This window comes from Anomaloglossus baeobatrachus, chromosome 10 (assembly GCF_048569485.1).
Source record: "Anomaloglossus baeobatrachus isolate aAnoBae1 chromosome 10, aAnoBae1.hap1, whole genome shotgun sequence".
NCBI lineage: Eukaryota > Metazoa > Chordata > Amphibia > Anura > Aromobatidae > Anomaloglossus > Anomaloglossus baeobatrachus.
The window spans coordinates 212,024,397-212,038,948 of NC_134362.1; the positions used below are offsets into that span (position 1 = coordinate 212,024,397).

General features: G+C 60.0%; 1 protein-coding gene across 3 annotated transcripts in view; it reads right to left on the minus strand.

The window, feature by feature from the left end:
* CRISPLD2 (cysteine rich secretory protein LCCL domain containing 2) overlaps positions 1-14,552 on the minus strand; it is a 74,602-nt gene that overhangs the window by 58,270 nt on the left and 1,780 nt on the right. For all 3 annotated transcript variants that reach the window (XM_075325323.1, XM_075325321.1, XM_075325322.1), the window contains exon 2: positions 4,979-5,248. In XM_075325323.1, coding sequence (XP_075181438.1) covers positions 4,979-5,209 — 231 coding nt within the window. In that variant the 5' untranslated portion in view covers positions 5,210-5,248. The remainder of the gene's footprint in view (positions 1-4,978; positions 5,249-14,552) is intronic.

A 14,552-nucleotide genomic window follows, 5' to 3' on the forward strand; every position in this document is an offset into this window, starting at 1 on the left:
CTGTATTTCATGGCAGCGAGTCCACAGCTGCTTCATCGCATCTTGTGCCAGCTGCGCCGACGTCCAGATACAATCAGACATAATCCAGCGCTCGGCTTCTGGCCGCTCCGAGGAGAAGGTTATTCCACTAATAAATGGAGGATTTCTGCAGAGGAGCAAAGTCATCGGAAATTTCCACTAATAGAGGAGAGCAGACCATGGCGCGAGCAGCAGAGACCCCCGGCCTCCTGAATCTGGGACCCCCAATCAGGGTACGGAAGGTCGGGCCCAGAATGCCATAATCTACAAAATCACGCAGATTCCCCAGAATCTGCCCACAGAGCTAGCCATCTAGTGATAGAGCGCAGGAGAGGAGCACAATCCAGAGCAGAGGTGCAGCACGGAGAGAGGACCGCAGCACCACTAACCATGCAGGGGGATCTGCTCCCATCATGATCTCATTGGCTGCAGGGTGATCCAGTCTTATAACATTTCACCTGATGTAACTGTAAAAAAACTGGATCCCCTGCAGCCAATTAGATCATGATAATACTGGATCCCCCTGCAGCCAATCAGATAATGATCAGTCTGGATCCCCCTGCAGCCAATCAGATCATGATAATACTGGATCCCCCTGCAGCCAATCGGATCATGATAATACTGGATCCCCCTGCAGCCAATCAGATCATGATAACACTGGATCCTCCTGCAGCCAATCAGATCATAAGACTGGATCCCCCTGCAGCCAATGAGATCATAAGACTGGATCCCCCTGCAGCCAATCAGATCATGATAACACTGGATCCTCCTGCAGCCAATCAGATCATAAGACTGGATCCCCCTGCAGCCAATGAGCTCATAAGACTGGATCCCCCTGCAGCCAATCAGATCATGATAACACTGGATCCCCCTGCAGCCAATGAGATCATAAGACTGGATCCCACAGCAGCCAATCAGATCATGATAAGACTGGATCCCCCTGCAGCCAATGAAATCACGATAAGACTACTGCAGCCAATCAGATTATGATACGACTGGATCCCCCCGCAGCCAAACAGGTCATAAGACTGGATCCCCCTGCATTCAATTAATTCATGATAATACTGGATCCCCCTGCAGCCAATCAGATAATGATCAGTCTGGATCCCCCTGTAGCCAATCGGATCATGATAATACTGGATCCCCTTGCAGCCAATCAGATAATGATCAGTCTGGATCCCCCTGCAGCCAATCGGATCATGATAATACTGGATCCCCCTGCAGCCAATCAGATAATGATCAGTCTGGATCCCCCCTGCAGCCAATCAGATCATGATAATACTGGATCCCCCTGAAGCCAATCAGATCATAAGACTGGATTCCCCTGCAGTCAACTGGATTATGACAACATTCAGATGAGCAGATCTGTCTATGACCAGTCAGATCACCAGCGCGCACTGTAACATTTGGATCCAGTGGATTCCTCCAGGTGGTTGGAGGCTTTGTAGAGGGTCCGCACACTGGTGACGTTCGGGGGCAGGACCGGCCCCTTCCTCTTCGGTCACCTCAGGTCACCTTGGTCCTCAGGCTGGGTTCGTGGCTCGGCTCCCGCTGCGGCTGCCAGCTCTTCCCTGTACTTTTCCACAGCCCTAGGTCTGCTGCCGCGGAGGAGTCGCCTCCATAATCCGGGCCCTCACCTCTCCCATTCTTGTAGCCATAATAACCACTTCACTGCCAGGGCAGCTGTGCCCGGGGGAGGGGGGGGCAGCTGTGCCCGGGGGAGGGGGGGGCAGCTGTGCCCGGGGGAGGGGGGGGGAGGGCAGCCCGGGGGAGGGGGGGCAGCTGTGCCCGGGGGAAGGGGGGCAGCTGTGCCCGGGGGAGGGGGGGCAGCTGTGCCCGGGGGAGGGGGGGGCAGCTGTGCCCGGGGGAGGGGGGGGGAGGGCAGCCCGGGGGAGGGGGGGCAGCTGTGCCCGGGGGAGGGGGGGGCAGCTGTGCCCGGGGGAGGGGGGGCAGCTGTGCCCGGGGGAGGGGGGGCAGCTGTGCCCGGGGGAGGGGGGCAGCTGTGCCCGGGGGAGGGGGGGCAGCTGTGCCCGGGGGAGGGCAGCCCGGGGGAGGGGGGGCAGCTGTGCCCGGGGGAGGGGGGGCAGCTGTGCCCGGGGGAGGGGGGGAAGCTGTGCCCGGGGGAGGGGGGGGAGGGCAGCCCGGGGGAGGGGGGGCAGCTGTGCCCGGGGGAGGGGGGGGAGGGCAGCCCGGGGGAGGGGGGGGCAGCTGTGCCCGGGGGAGGGGGGGGCAGCTGTGCCCGGGGGAAGGGGGGCAGCTGTGCCCGGGGGAGGGGGGGCAGCTGTGCCCGGGGGAGGGGGGGGGAGGGCAGCCCGGGGGAGGGGGGGCAGCTGTGCCCGGGGGAGGGGGGGGCAGCTGTGCCCGGGGGAGGGGGGGGCAGCTGTGCCCGGGGGAGGGGGGCAGCTGTGCCCGGGGGAGGGGGGGCAGCTGTGCCCGGGGGAGGGCAGCCCGGGGGAGGGGGGGCAGCTGTGCCCGGGGGAGGGGGGGGCAGCTGTGCCCGGGGGAGGGGGGGAAGCTGTGCCCGGGGGAGGGGGGGAGGGCAGCCCGGGGGAGGGGGGGCAGCTGTGCCCGGGGGAGGGGGGGGCAGCTGTGCCCGGGGGAGGGGGGGGGAGGGGAGGGCAGCTGTGCCCGGGGGAGGGGGGCAGCTGTGCCCGGGGGAGGGGGGGGCAGCTGTGCCCGGGGGAAGGGGGGGGGAGGGCAGCTGTGCCCGGGGGAGGGGGGGCAGCTGTGCCCGGGGGAGGGGGGGGGAGGGCAGCTGTGCCCGGGGGAGGGGGGGCAGCTGTGCCCGGGGGAGGGGGGGGCAGCTGTGCCCGGGGGAGGGGGGGGGGAGGGCAGCCCGGGGGAGGGGGGGCAGCTGTGCCCGGGGGAGGGGGGGGGGAGGGCAGCCCGGGGGAGGGGGGGGCAGCTGTGCCCGGGGGAGGGGGGGGGGAGGGCAGCCCGGGGGAGGGGGGGCAGCTGTGCCCGGGGGAGGGGGGGGGGAGGGCAGCCCGGGGGAGGGGGGGGCAGCTGTGCCCGGGGGAGGGGGGGCAGCTGTGCCCGGGGGAGGGGGGGGGAGGGGGGGGGGAGGGCAGCCCGGGGGAGGGGGGGCAGCTGTGCCCGGGGGAGGGGGGGCAGCTGTGCCCGGGGGAGGGGGGGCAGCTGTGCCCGGGGGAAGGGGGGCAGCTGTGCCCGGGGGAGGGGGGGGCAGCTGTGCCCGGGGGAGGGGGGGGGAGGGCAGCCCGGGGGAGGGGGGGGCAGCTGTGCCCGGGGGAGGGGGGGCAGCTGTGCCCGGGGGAGGGCAGCCCGGGGGAGGGGGGGGCAGCTGTGCCCGGGGGAGGGGGGGCAGCTGTGCCTGGGGGAGGGGGGGGGGCAGCTGTGGCCAGGGGAGGGGGGGGGAGGGCAGCCCGGGGGAGGGCAGCTGTGCCGGGGGAGGGGGGGGGGCAGCTGTGCCCAGGGGGGGGGGGAGGGGGGGGGCAGCTGTGCCCGGGGGGGGGGGGGGAGGGCAGCTGTGCCCGGGGGAGGGGGGGGGCAGATCTGCCGGAAATGGGCCCCATACACACTGATGGGGCCCGCGCCTCCGCCCTGTGCACACATCGGAGCCGTCCATTACAGGCACAGTCCGGGGAGGCAGCGGCTGCTCATTGTGTTTTTCTGGGTTGTGTGTCCAGTAGGTGGCGCTGCTGTCACTGGTGGATTCTGCCGGACGATGAATTCACGGCTCTTCAGGATATTTTTCAGAACTTTGCAATTTTTTCATTATTCCGCCAGGTTGAGTCCATTATCCACATGACTGGCCCAGCGGAGAGATGAAAGCGAGCACACTGCGGGCACAAAGCAGCCGGCGCCCTCCTGAAACACTCTGTGCTGCTGGGGGGATCCCACTATGTAACTGCGGGCACAAAGCAGCCGGCGCCCTCCTGAAACACTCTGTGCTGCTGGGGAATCCCACTATGTAACTGCGGGCACAAAGCAGCCGGCGCCCCTCCTGAAACACTCTGTGCTGCTGGGGGATCCCACTATGTAACTGCGGGCACAAAGCAGCCGGCGCCCCTCCTGAAACACTCTGTGCTGCTGGGGGATCCCACTATGTAACTGTGGGCACAAAGCAACCGGCACACTCCTGAAACACTCTGTTCTGCTGGGGGAACCCACTATGTAACTGCGGGCACAAAGCAGCCGGCGCCCCTCCTGAAACACTCTGTGCTGCTGGGGGATCCCACTATGTAACTGCGGGCGCAAAGCAGCCGGCGCCCTCCTGAAACACTCTGTGCTGCTGGGGGGATCCCACTATGTAACTGCGGGCACAAAGCAGCCGGCGCCCTCCTGAAACACTCTGTGCTGCTGGGGGATCCCACTATGTAACTGCGGGCACAAACTAGCCGGCGCCTCTCCTGAAAGCCTCTGTGCTGCTGGGGGATCCCACTATGTAACTGTGAGCACAAAGCAGCAGGATCCCCTCCTGAAACACTCTGTGCTGCTGATCTGTCACCCCCTTTGGCCCCTCGTTCCCCCTGACCTCTCAGGCCCCCCTGAGCTCGCCGGGTCTCTTCCCTTTTGACTTTGATGACCTCTCAGCCCCCCCTGACCTCTCAGGCCCCCCGTGACCTATTGGTTCCCCCCTGACCTCTCGGCCCCCCTGACCTCTCGGCCCCTATGACCTCTTGTGTTTTTGACCTCTGATTTGCAGCAATGATCTGACCGCCCTGTGTCCCGTTCCGCCTGAGTTCTCGCTCCATTCTCTGGGAGGGAGGGGGCTCCGCACTGAGCGGCCGGGCCAGCACCCCTCAGGCCCACCATTCCAATATGGCCACCACTACTGGGGGGCTTCATCCTGTGAAGGTCCTGAGTGATGTGCAGATATGGATGCTAGGGTTTACCAATATAAAACTTGAAGCTTTGCCATTCAGGGGCCTGAGAAAGCTGGGTGAGAGTCCCAGTGGCTTCCAGCCAGCTTTCCGCTCTGCAGGGTGGAGGCACTCACCATGTACTCCATGTTGGAGGCTGATGGGTGGACTTGTCCTCGCAGCTTGTTGTGGAGCTGCAGGATTTCCTCCCGGTCGGATCGGTTTATGGCGCGGCGGCTTCTCGACAGTCCAGCGCTGCCCGTGTATTTACCAAGGAAGTTCTCCAAGAAGGTGTCATTGGCCAGGAACATGCAGTGACACTGGTCCACCAGCAGGAGGGCGCCGAGCGGCAGGATCCACAAAGCCATGATGAAGAGGTGAAAGCGGGAGGCTGGAGATGGCCAAATCTAAGAGCAAAACATGAGACCAGAGAGGGTGAGGCAGGACTACTGAACCCGAGGTAGGACTACCAAACCCGGGGCAGGACTACCGAACCTGAGGCAGGACTACCGAACCTGAGGCAGGACTACTGAACCTGAGGCAGGACTACTGAACCTAACACAGGACTACCGAACCCGACACAGGACTGCCGAACCCAACACATTACTACCGAACCCGATACAGGGCTATCGTACCCGACACAGGACTACCGAACCCGACACAGGACTACCGAACTCGGCACAGGACTACCGCACTCGGCACAGGGCTACCGAACCCGGCACAGGGCTACCGAACCCGGCACAGGACTACCGAACCCGGCACAGGACTACCAAACCCAACACAAAACTACCGAGCCCGACACAGGACTATCGAACCCGGCACAGGACTACCAAACCCAACACAAAACTACCGAGCCCGACACAGGACTATCGAACCCGACACAGGACTATCGAACCCGACACAGGACTACCAACCCCGGCACATGACTACCGAACCCGGCACAGGACTACCGAGCCCAACACAAAACTACTGAACCCAATACAGGACTATCGAACCCGACACAGGACTACCGAACCCGACACAGGGCTACCGAACCCGACACAGGACTACCGAACCCGACACAGGACTACCGAACCCAACACAGGACTACCGAACCCGGCACAGGACTACCGAACTCGGCACAGGCCTACCGAACCCGGCACAGGCCTACCGAACCCGGCACAGGCCTACCGAACCCAACACAGGACTACCGAACCCGGCACAGGACTGCCGAACCCAACACAGGACTACCGAACCCAACACAGGACTACCAAACCCGGCACAGGACTGCCGAACCCGGCACAGGACTACCGAACCCGGCACAGGACTACCGAACCCGGCACAGGACTACCGAACCCGGCACAGGACTACCGAACCCAACACAGGACTACCAAACCCGACACAGGACTACCGAACCCAACACAGGACTACCGAACCCAACATCCTTCTCAACACAGGTCTACTGAGCCCACATCCTCCCCCCGCACAGGACTACTCATCCTCCCCCGAGCTGGGTGGGGGGGGGCACTTTTCGGCGGGGCCTATATGAGCGGGGCCCCTCCTGGTTGCTCCCATCATCCCATACACAGGAGACATCACACTCCTCACACACAGATGGTCACTAATACCGTATTGTCCTTTTATACACAAACAAGAGGTTCTGCAGCAGCAGTGTGGTATCCTGGGATCTGGCATTGGTGAGAGGTGATGACAGTGCTGTTGCCATGGTGAGATCGGCCACCAGTGGTCCCAGCCAATCACAGTGCATCGTTCATAGTTCCCAGGAGGGTTATGGTCTGTAAGCTGCATTCTGATTGGTTATTATGGGCAACAAGGCTGATTCAGCCCAGTCATCATGGCACAGATTCAGTAGTGCACCAGGTGAGGGGCTCCGCGGTGTTCTGTGAGGGGCTCTGTGCGGGGCTCTGTGGTGTTCTGTGAGGGGTTCTGTGGTGTTCTGTGAGGGGCTCCGCAGTGTTCTGTGGGGGGGGCTCTGTGGTGTTCTGTGAGGGGTTCTGTGAGGGGCTCCGCAGTGTTCTGTGGGGGGGGCTCTGTGGTGTTCTGTGAGGGGTTCTGTGAGGGGCTCCGCGGTGTTCTGTGGGGGGGCTCTGTGGTGTTCTGTGAGGGGTTCTGTGGTGTTCTGTGAGGGGTTCTGTGGGGGGTTCTGTGGTGTTCTCTGGGGGGTTCTGTGGTGTTCTCTGGGGGGTTCTGTGAGGGGTTCTGTGGTGTTCTGTGAGGGGTTCTGTGGTGTTCTGTGGGGGGTTCTGTGGTGTTCTGTGGGGGGTTCTGTGGGGGGACTCTGTGGTGTTCTGTTGGGGGTTCTGTGGTGTTCTGTGGGGGGTTCTGTGGTGTTCTGTGGGGGGTTCTGTGGTGTTCTGTGGGGGGTTCTGTGGTGTTCTGTGGGGGGTTCTGTGGTGTTCTGTGAGGGGCTCCGCGGTGTTCTGTGGGGGGGGCTCTGTGGTGTTCTGTGGGGGGTTCTGTGGTGTTCTGTGAGGGGTTCTGTGGTGTTCTGTGAGGGGTTCTGTGGTGTTCTGTGAGGGGTTCTGTGGTGTTCTATGAGGGGTTCTGTGGGGGGTTCTGTGGTGTTCTCTGGGGGGTTCTGTGGTGTTCTCTGGGGGGTTCTGTGGTGTTCTGTGAGGGGTTCTGTGGTGTTCTGTGAGGGGTTCTGCGGTGTTCTGTGGGGGGGGCTCTGTGGTGTTCTGTGGGGGGTTCTGTGGTGTTCTGTGGGGGGTTCTGTGGTGTTCTCTGGGGGGTTCTGTGGTGTTCTATGAGGGGTTCTGCGGTGTTCTGTGTGGGGGTTCTGTGGTGTTCTGTGAGGGGTTCTGTGGGGGGCTCTGTGGTGTTCTGTGAGGGGTTCTGTGGTGTTCTGTGAGGGGTTCTGTGGTGTTCTGTGTGGTGTTCTGTGAGGGGTTCTGTGGTGTTCTGTGTGGTGTTCTGTGAGGGGTTCTATGAGGGGTTCTGCGGTGTTCTGTGAGGGGTTCTGTGGTGTTCTGTGAGGGGTTCTGTGATGTTCTGTGGGGGGCTCTGTGGTGTTCTGTGGGGGGCTCTGTGGTGTTCTGTGAGGGGTTCTGTGGGGGACTCTGTGGTGTTCTGTGTGGTGTTCTGTGAAGTGTTCTGTTGGGGGCTCTGTGGTGTTCTGTGGGGGGTTCTGTGGTATTCTGTGGGGGGACTCTGTGGTGTTCTGTGGGGGGACTCTGTGGTGTTCTGTGAGGGGTTCTGTGGTGTTCTGTGGGGGGCTCTGCGGTGTTCTGTGGGGGGACTCTGTGGTGTTCTGTGAGGGGTTCTGTGGTGTTCTGTGGGGGGCTCTGCGGTGTTCTGTGGGGGGACTCTGTGGTGTTCTGTGGGGGGACTCTGTGGTGTTCTGTGGGGGGACTCTGTGGTGTTCTGTGGGGGGACTCTGTGGTGTTCTGTGGGGGGACTCTGTGGTGTTCTGTGGGGGGACTCTGTGGTGTTCTGTGGGGGGACTCTGTGGTGTTCTGTGGGGGGACTCTGTGGTGTTCTGTGGGGGGACTCTGAGGTGTTCTGTGGGGGGACTCTGTGGTGTTCTGTGGGGGGACTCTGTGGTGTTCTGTGAGGGGCTCTGTGGTGTTCTGTGGGGGGACTCTGTGGTGTTCTGTGAGGGGCTCTGTGGTGTTCTGTGGGGGGACTCTGTGGTGTTCTGTGGGGGGACTCTGTGGTGTTCTGTGGGGGGACTCTGTGGTGTTCTGTGGGGGGACTCTGAGGTGTTCTGTGGGGGGACTCTGTGGTGTTCTGTGGGGGGACTCTGTGGTGTTCTGTGGGGGGACTCTGTGGTGTTCTGTGAGGGGCTCTGTGGTGTTCTGTGGGGGGACTCTGTGGTGTTCTGTGAGGGGCTCTGTGGTGTTCTGTGGGGGGACTCTGTGGTGTTCTGTGAGGGGCTCTGTGGTGTTCTGTGGGGGGACTCTGTGGTGTTCTGTGGGGGGACTCTGTGGTGTTCTGTGGGGGGACTCTGTGGTGTTCTGTGAGGGACTCTGTGGTGTTCTGTGGGGGGACTCTGTGGTGTTCTGTGGGGGGACTCTGTGGTGTTCTGTGGGGGGACTCTGTGGTGTTCTGTGAGGGGTTCTGTGGTGTTCCGTGAGGGACTCTGTGGTGTTCTGTTGGGGGCTCTGCGGTGTTCTGTGAGGGGCTCTGTGGTGTTCTGTGAGGGGTTCTGTTGGGGGCTCTGCGGTGTTCTGTGAGGGGCTCTGTGGTGTTCTGTTGGGGGCTCTGCGGTGTTCTGTGAGGGGTTCTGTGGTGTTCTATGAGGGGTTCTGTGGGGGGCTCTGCGGTGTTTTGTGAGCAGTTCTGTGGTGTTTTGTGAGCAGTTCTGTGGTGTTCTGTTGGGGGCTCTGCGGTGTTCTGTGGGGGGCTCTGCGATGTTCTGTGAGGGGCTCTGCGGTGATCTGTGAGGGGCTCTGCGGTGTTCTGTGAGGGGCTCTACGGCATTCGGTGGGGGTGCTCCGCGGCGTTCGGTGCGGGGGGCTTTCCAGTGTTCATGGGGGGTGGCTCCCCAGTGTTAGGTGGGGGGGCTCCCCAGTGTTCGGTGGGGGGGGACTCTGTGGTGTTCTGTGGGGGGACTCTGTGGTGTTCTGTGGGGGGACTCTGTGGTGTTCTGTGGGGGGACTCTGTGGTGTTCTGTGGGGGGACTCTGTGGTGTTCTGTGGGGGGACTCTGTGGTGTTCTGTGGGGGGACTCTGTGGTGTTCTGTGGGGGGACTCTGTGGTGTTCTGTGGGGGGACTCTGTGGTGTTCTGTGAGGGGCTCTGTGAGGGGCTCTGTGGGGGGACTCTGTGGTGTTCTGTGAGGGGCTCTGTGGTGTTCTGTGGGGGGACTCTGTGGTGTTCTGTGGGGGGACTCTGTGGTGTTCTGTGGGGGGACTCTGTGGTGTTCTGTGGGGGGACTCTGTGGTGTTCTGTGGGGGGACTCTGTGGTGTTCTGTGAGGGGCTCTGTGGTGTTCTGTGAGGGACTCTGTGGTGTTCTGTGGGGGGACTCTGTGGTGTTCTGTGGGGGGACTCTGTGGTGTTCTGTGAGGGGTTCTGTGGTGTTCCGTGAGGGACTCTGTGGTGTTCTGTTGGGGGCTCTGCGGTGTTCTGTGAGGGGCTCTGTGGTGTTCTGTGGGGGGACTCTGTGGTGTTCTGTGGGGGGACTCTGTGGTGTTCTGTGAGGGGCTCTGTGGTGTTCTGTGGGGGGACTCTGTGGTGTTCTGTGAGGGGCTCTGTGGTGTTCTGTGGGGGGACTCTGTGGTGTTCTGTGAGGGACTCTGTGGTGTTCTGTGGGGGGACTCTGTGGTGTTCTGTGAGGGACTCTGTGGTGTTCTGTGGGGGGACTCTGTGGTGTTCTGTTGGGGGCTCTGCGGTGTTCTGTGAGGGGCTCTGTGGTGTTCTGTGGGGGGACTCTGTGGTGTTCTGTGGGGGGACTCTGTGGTGTTCTGTGAGGGGCTCTGTGGTGTTCTGTGGGGGGACTCTGTGGTGTTCTGTGAGGGGCTCTGTGGTGTTCTGTGGGGGGACTCTGTGGTGTTCTGTGAGGGGCTCTGTGGTGTTCTGTGGGGGGACTCTGTGGTGTTCTGTGAGGGGTTCTGTGGTGTTCCGTGAGGGACTCTGTGGTGTTCTGTTGGGGGCTCTGCGGTGTTCTGTGAGGGGCTCTGTGGTGTTCTGTGAGGGGTTCTGTTGGGGGCTCTGCGGTGTTCTGTGAGGGGCTCTGTGGTGTTCTGTTGGGGGCTCTGCGGTGTTCTGTGAGGGGTTCTGTGGTGTTCTATGAGGGGTTCTGTGGGGGGCTCTGCGGTGTTTTGTGAGCAGTTCTGTGGTGTTTTGTGAGCAGTTCTGTGGTGTTCTGTTGGGGGCTCTGCGGTGTTCTGTGGGGGGCTCTGCGGTGTTCTGTGAGGGGCTCTGCGGTGATCTGTGAGGGGCTCTGCGGTGTTCTGTGAGGGGCTCTACGGCATTCGGTGGGGGTGCTCCGCGGCGTTCGGTGCGGGGGGCTTTCCAGTGTTCATGGGGGGTGGCTCCCCAGTGTTAGGTGGGGGGGCTCCCCAGTGTTCGGTGGGGGGGTCCCCAGTGGTCTGTGGGGGGGGACTCCCCAGTGGTCTGTGGGGGGGCTCCCCAGTGGTCTGTGGGGGGGCTCCCCAGTGTTCGGTGGGGGGGCTCCCCAGTGTTCGGTGGGGGGGCTCCCCAGTGTTCGGTGGGGGGCCCCCAGTGGTCTGTGGGGGGGGCTCCCCAGTGGTCTGTGGGGGGGCTCCCCAGTGTTCGGTGGGGGGGCTCCCCAGTGTTCGGTGGGGGGGCTCCGTGCCGGTTGCACATTTGGCTTCATAAATATGTAAACTGCGATTTTCTCATAAGACTAAAACCGGAAATGTACAAGAAGAAAAAGTGGAACATTCCATGAGCTCCGACCATTAACCCTGCACAACCCAGGAGACCCACCGGACCCGCACATGCCGGACAGGCTGAGGTACGCAGCTCAGCAATCGATATCACACAGGGGAGGATTAGATACACGGCTCAGCAATCGATATCACACAGGGGAGGATTAGATACACAGCTCAGCAGACAGTATCACACAGGAGAGGATTAGATACACGGCTCAGCAGACAGTATCACACAGGAGAGGATTAGATACACAGCTCAGCAGACAGTATCACATAGGAGAGGATTTAATACACAGCTCAGCAGACAATATCACACAGGATAGGATTAGATACACGGCTCAGCAGACAGTATCACATAGGAGAGGATTTAATACACAGCTCAGCAGACAATATCACACAGGATAGGATTAGATACACGGCTCAGCAGACAGTATCACATAGGAGAGGATTTAATACACGGCTCAGCAGACAGTATCACACAGTATAGGATTAGATACACAGCTCAGCAGACAGTATCACACAGGAGAGGATTAGATACACAGCTGAGCAGACAGTATCACACAGGAGAGGATTAGATACACAGCTCAGCAGACAGTATCACACAGGAGAGGATTAGATACACAGCTGAGCAGACAGTATCACACAGGAGAGGATTAGATACACGGCTCAGCAGACAGTATCACACAGGAGAGGATTAGATACACAGCTCAGCAGACAGTATCACACAGGAGAGGATTAGATACACGGCTCAGCAGACAGTATCACACAGGAGAGGATTAGATACACAGCTCAGCAGACAGTATCACACAGGAGAGGATTAGATACACAGCTGAGCAGACAGTATCACACAGGAGAGGATTAGATACACGGCTCAGCAGACAGTATCACACAGGAGAGGATTAGATACACGGCTCAGCAGACAGTATCACACAGGAGAGGATTAGATACACGGCTCAGCAGACAGTATCGTATCACACTGGATCCATCAGATCAGTATACATGGATGTGGTGACATCATATGTAGGGTCGGTGGATCCGCACAGTGATCTCTGCAGCCTACCACATATGTGCAGCCATCATCATCCTCATGGTTCCGTTCCTGATTTACAACCCTCAGCAGATCCAGAAGCTGCAGATCTCAGTAGGATCCAACAGATTCTGTCTGGCCTCGGGGTCCGGCAGATTCTGTGTCTGACCTCGGGGGTCCAACAGATCTGTGTCTGACCTCAGGTGTCCAGCAGATTCTGTGTCTGACCTCAGGGGTCCCGCAGATTCTGTGTCTGACCTCGGGGTCCGGCAGATTCTGTGTCTGACCTTGGAGGTCCGGCAGATTCTCTGTCTGACCTCGGGGGTCCGGCAGATTCTGTGTCTGACCTCAGGGGTCCCGCAGATTCTGTGTCTGACCTCGGGGGTCCGGCAGATTCTGTGTCTGACCTCGGCGGTCCGGCAGATTCTGTGTCTGATCTCAGGGGTCCAGCGGATTCTGTGTCTGACCTCAGGGATCCGGCAGATTCTGTGTCTGACCTCGGGGGTCCGGCGGATTCTGTGTCTGACCTCAGGGGTCCGGCAGATTCTGTGTCTGACCTCAGGGGTCCGGCAGATTCTGTGTCTGACCTCAGGGGTCCCGCAGATCCTGTGTCTGACCTCGGGGGTCCTGCAGATTCTGTGCCTGACCTCGGGGGTCCTGCAGATTCTGTGTCTGACCTCGGGGGTCCTGCAGATTCTGTGTCTGACCTCGGGGGTCCGGCAGATTCTGTGTCTGACCTCGGGGGTCCGGCAGATTCTGTGTCTGACCTCGGGGGTCCGGCGGATTCTGTGTCTGACCTCAGGGGTCCGGCAGATTCTGTGTCTGACCTCAGGGGTCCGGCAGATTCTGTGTCTGACCTCAGGGGTCCCGCAGATCCTGTGTCTGACCTCGGGGGTCCTGCAGATTCTGTGCCTGACCTCGGGGGTCCTGCAGATTCTGTGCCTGACCTCGGCTGATGCCTCATGGAATATTCTCCGTCACACTGTGAATCACAGACTCCTGAATACTCACCAAATCCTGGTCCTGTGGACGCCCCCGAACCTCTGCCCGAGACCCCGACCACAGCGGCATTACTCACCGTGGGAGGGTCCGACCATGACGCCATTACTACATCGGGGTCGGTAACAGAGAGATCCGTGCAGCCCCCCAGACACGGGAACGTATATGTATGGGGGGGTGGGGTGGATTATAGGGTCGTGCACCCCCAATCCCATGTATCGCCCTCATATGTCTCCTGTACCCTGAGACCCCCTCACTGTCACCGATCATCTGATACCTGCATGACGCCCCACTCAGAGGAACTCACCCATAGCACACAGTCCAGAAAGACCCCCAGACCGGAGACTTCCACAAATTCATCACAATGAACTACAAGTCCCAGCAAGACCCCCAAATCCATGTAACAGAGAAACCCAGATACACAACAAACTCCCCTAAGACCCACGTGGGACGATGCTCAGAGACCACTACTCCACGCATGACCACAAATGGTATATACAGAGGATGGGGATCCTACCTGTTATATACAGAGGATGGGGGTCCTACCTGTTATATACAGAGGATGGGGGTCCTACCTGTTATATACAGAGGATGGGGGTCCTATCTGTTATATACAGAGGATGGGGGTCCTACCTGTTATATACAGAGGATGGGGGTCCTATCTGTTATATACAGAGGATGGGGTCCTACCTGTTATATACAGAGGATGGGGGGTCCTACCTGTTATATACAGAGGATGGGGTCCTACCTGTTATACACAGAGGATGGGGTTCTACCTGTTATATACAGAGGATGGGGGTCCTACCTGTTATATACAGAGGATGGGGGTCCTACCTGTTATATACAGAGGATGGGGGGTCCTACCTGTTATATACAGAGGATGGGCTCCTACCTGTTATACACAGAGGATGGGGGTCCTACCTGTTATATACAGAGGATGGGGGTCCTACCTGTTATATACAGAGGATGGGGGTCCTATCTGTTATATACAGAGGATGGGGGTCCTACCTGTTATATACAGAGGATGGGGGGTCCTACCTGTTATATACAGAGGATGGGGTCCTACCTGTTATACACAGAGGATGGGGTCCTACCTGTTATATACAGAGGATGGGGGTCCTACCTGTTATATACAGAGGATGGGGGTCCTACCTGTTATATACAGAGGATGGGGGGTCCTACCTGTTATATACAGAGGATGGGCTCCTACCTGTTATACACAGAGGATGGGGGTCCTACCTGTTATATACAGAGGATGGGGGTCCTACCTGTTATATACAGAGGATGGGGGTCCTATCTGTTATATACAGAGGATGGGGGTCCTACCTGTTATATACAGAGGATGGGG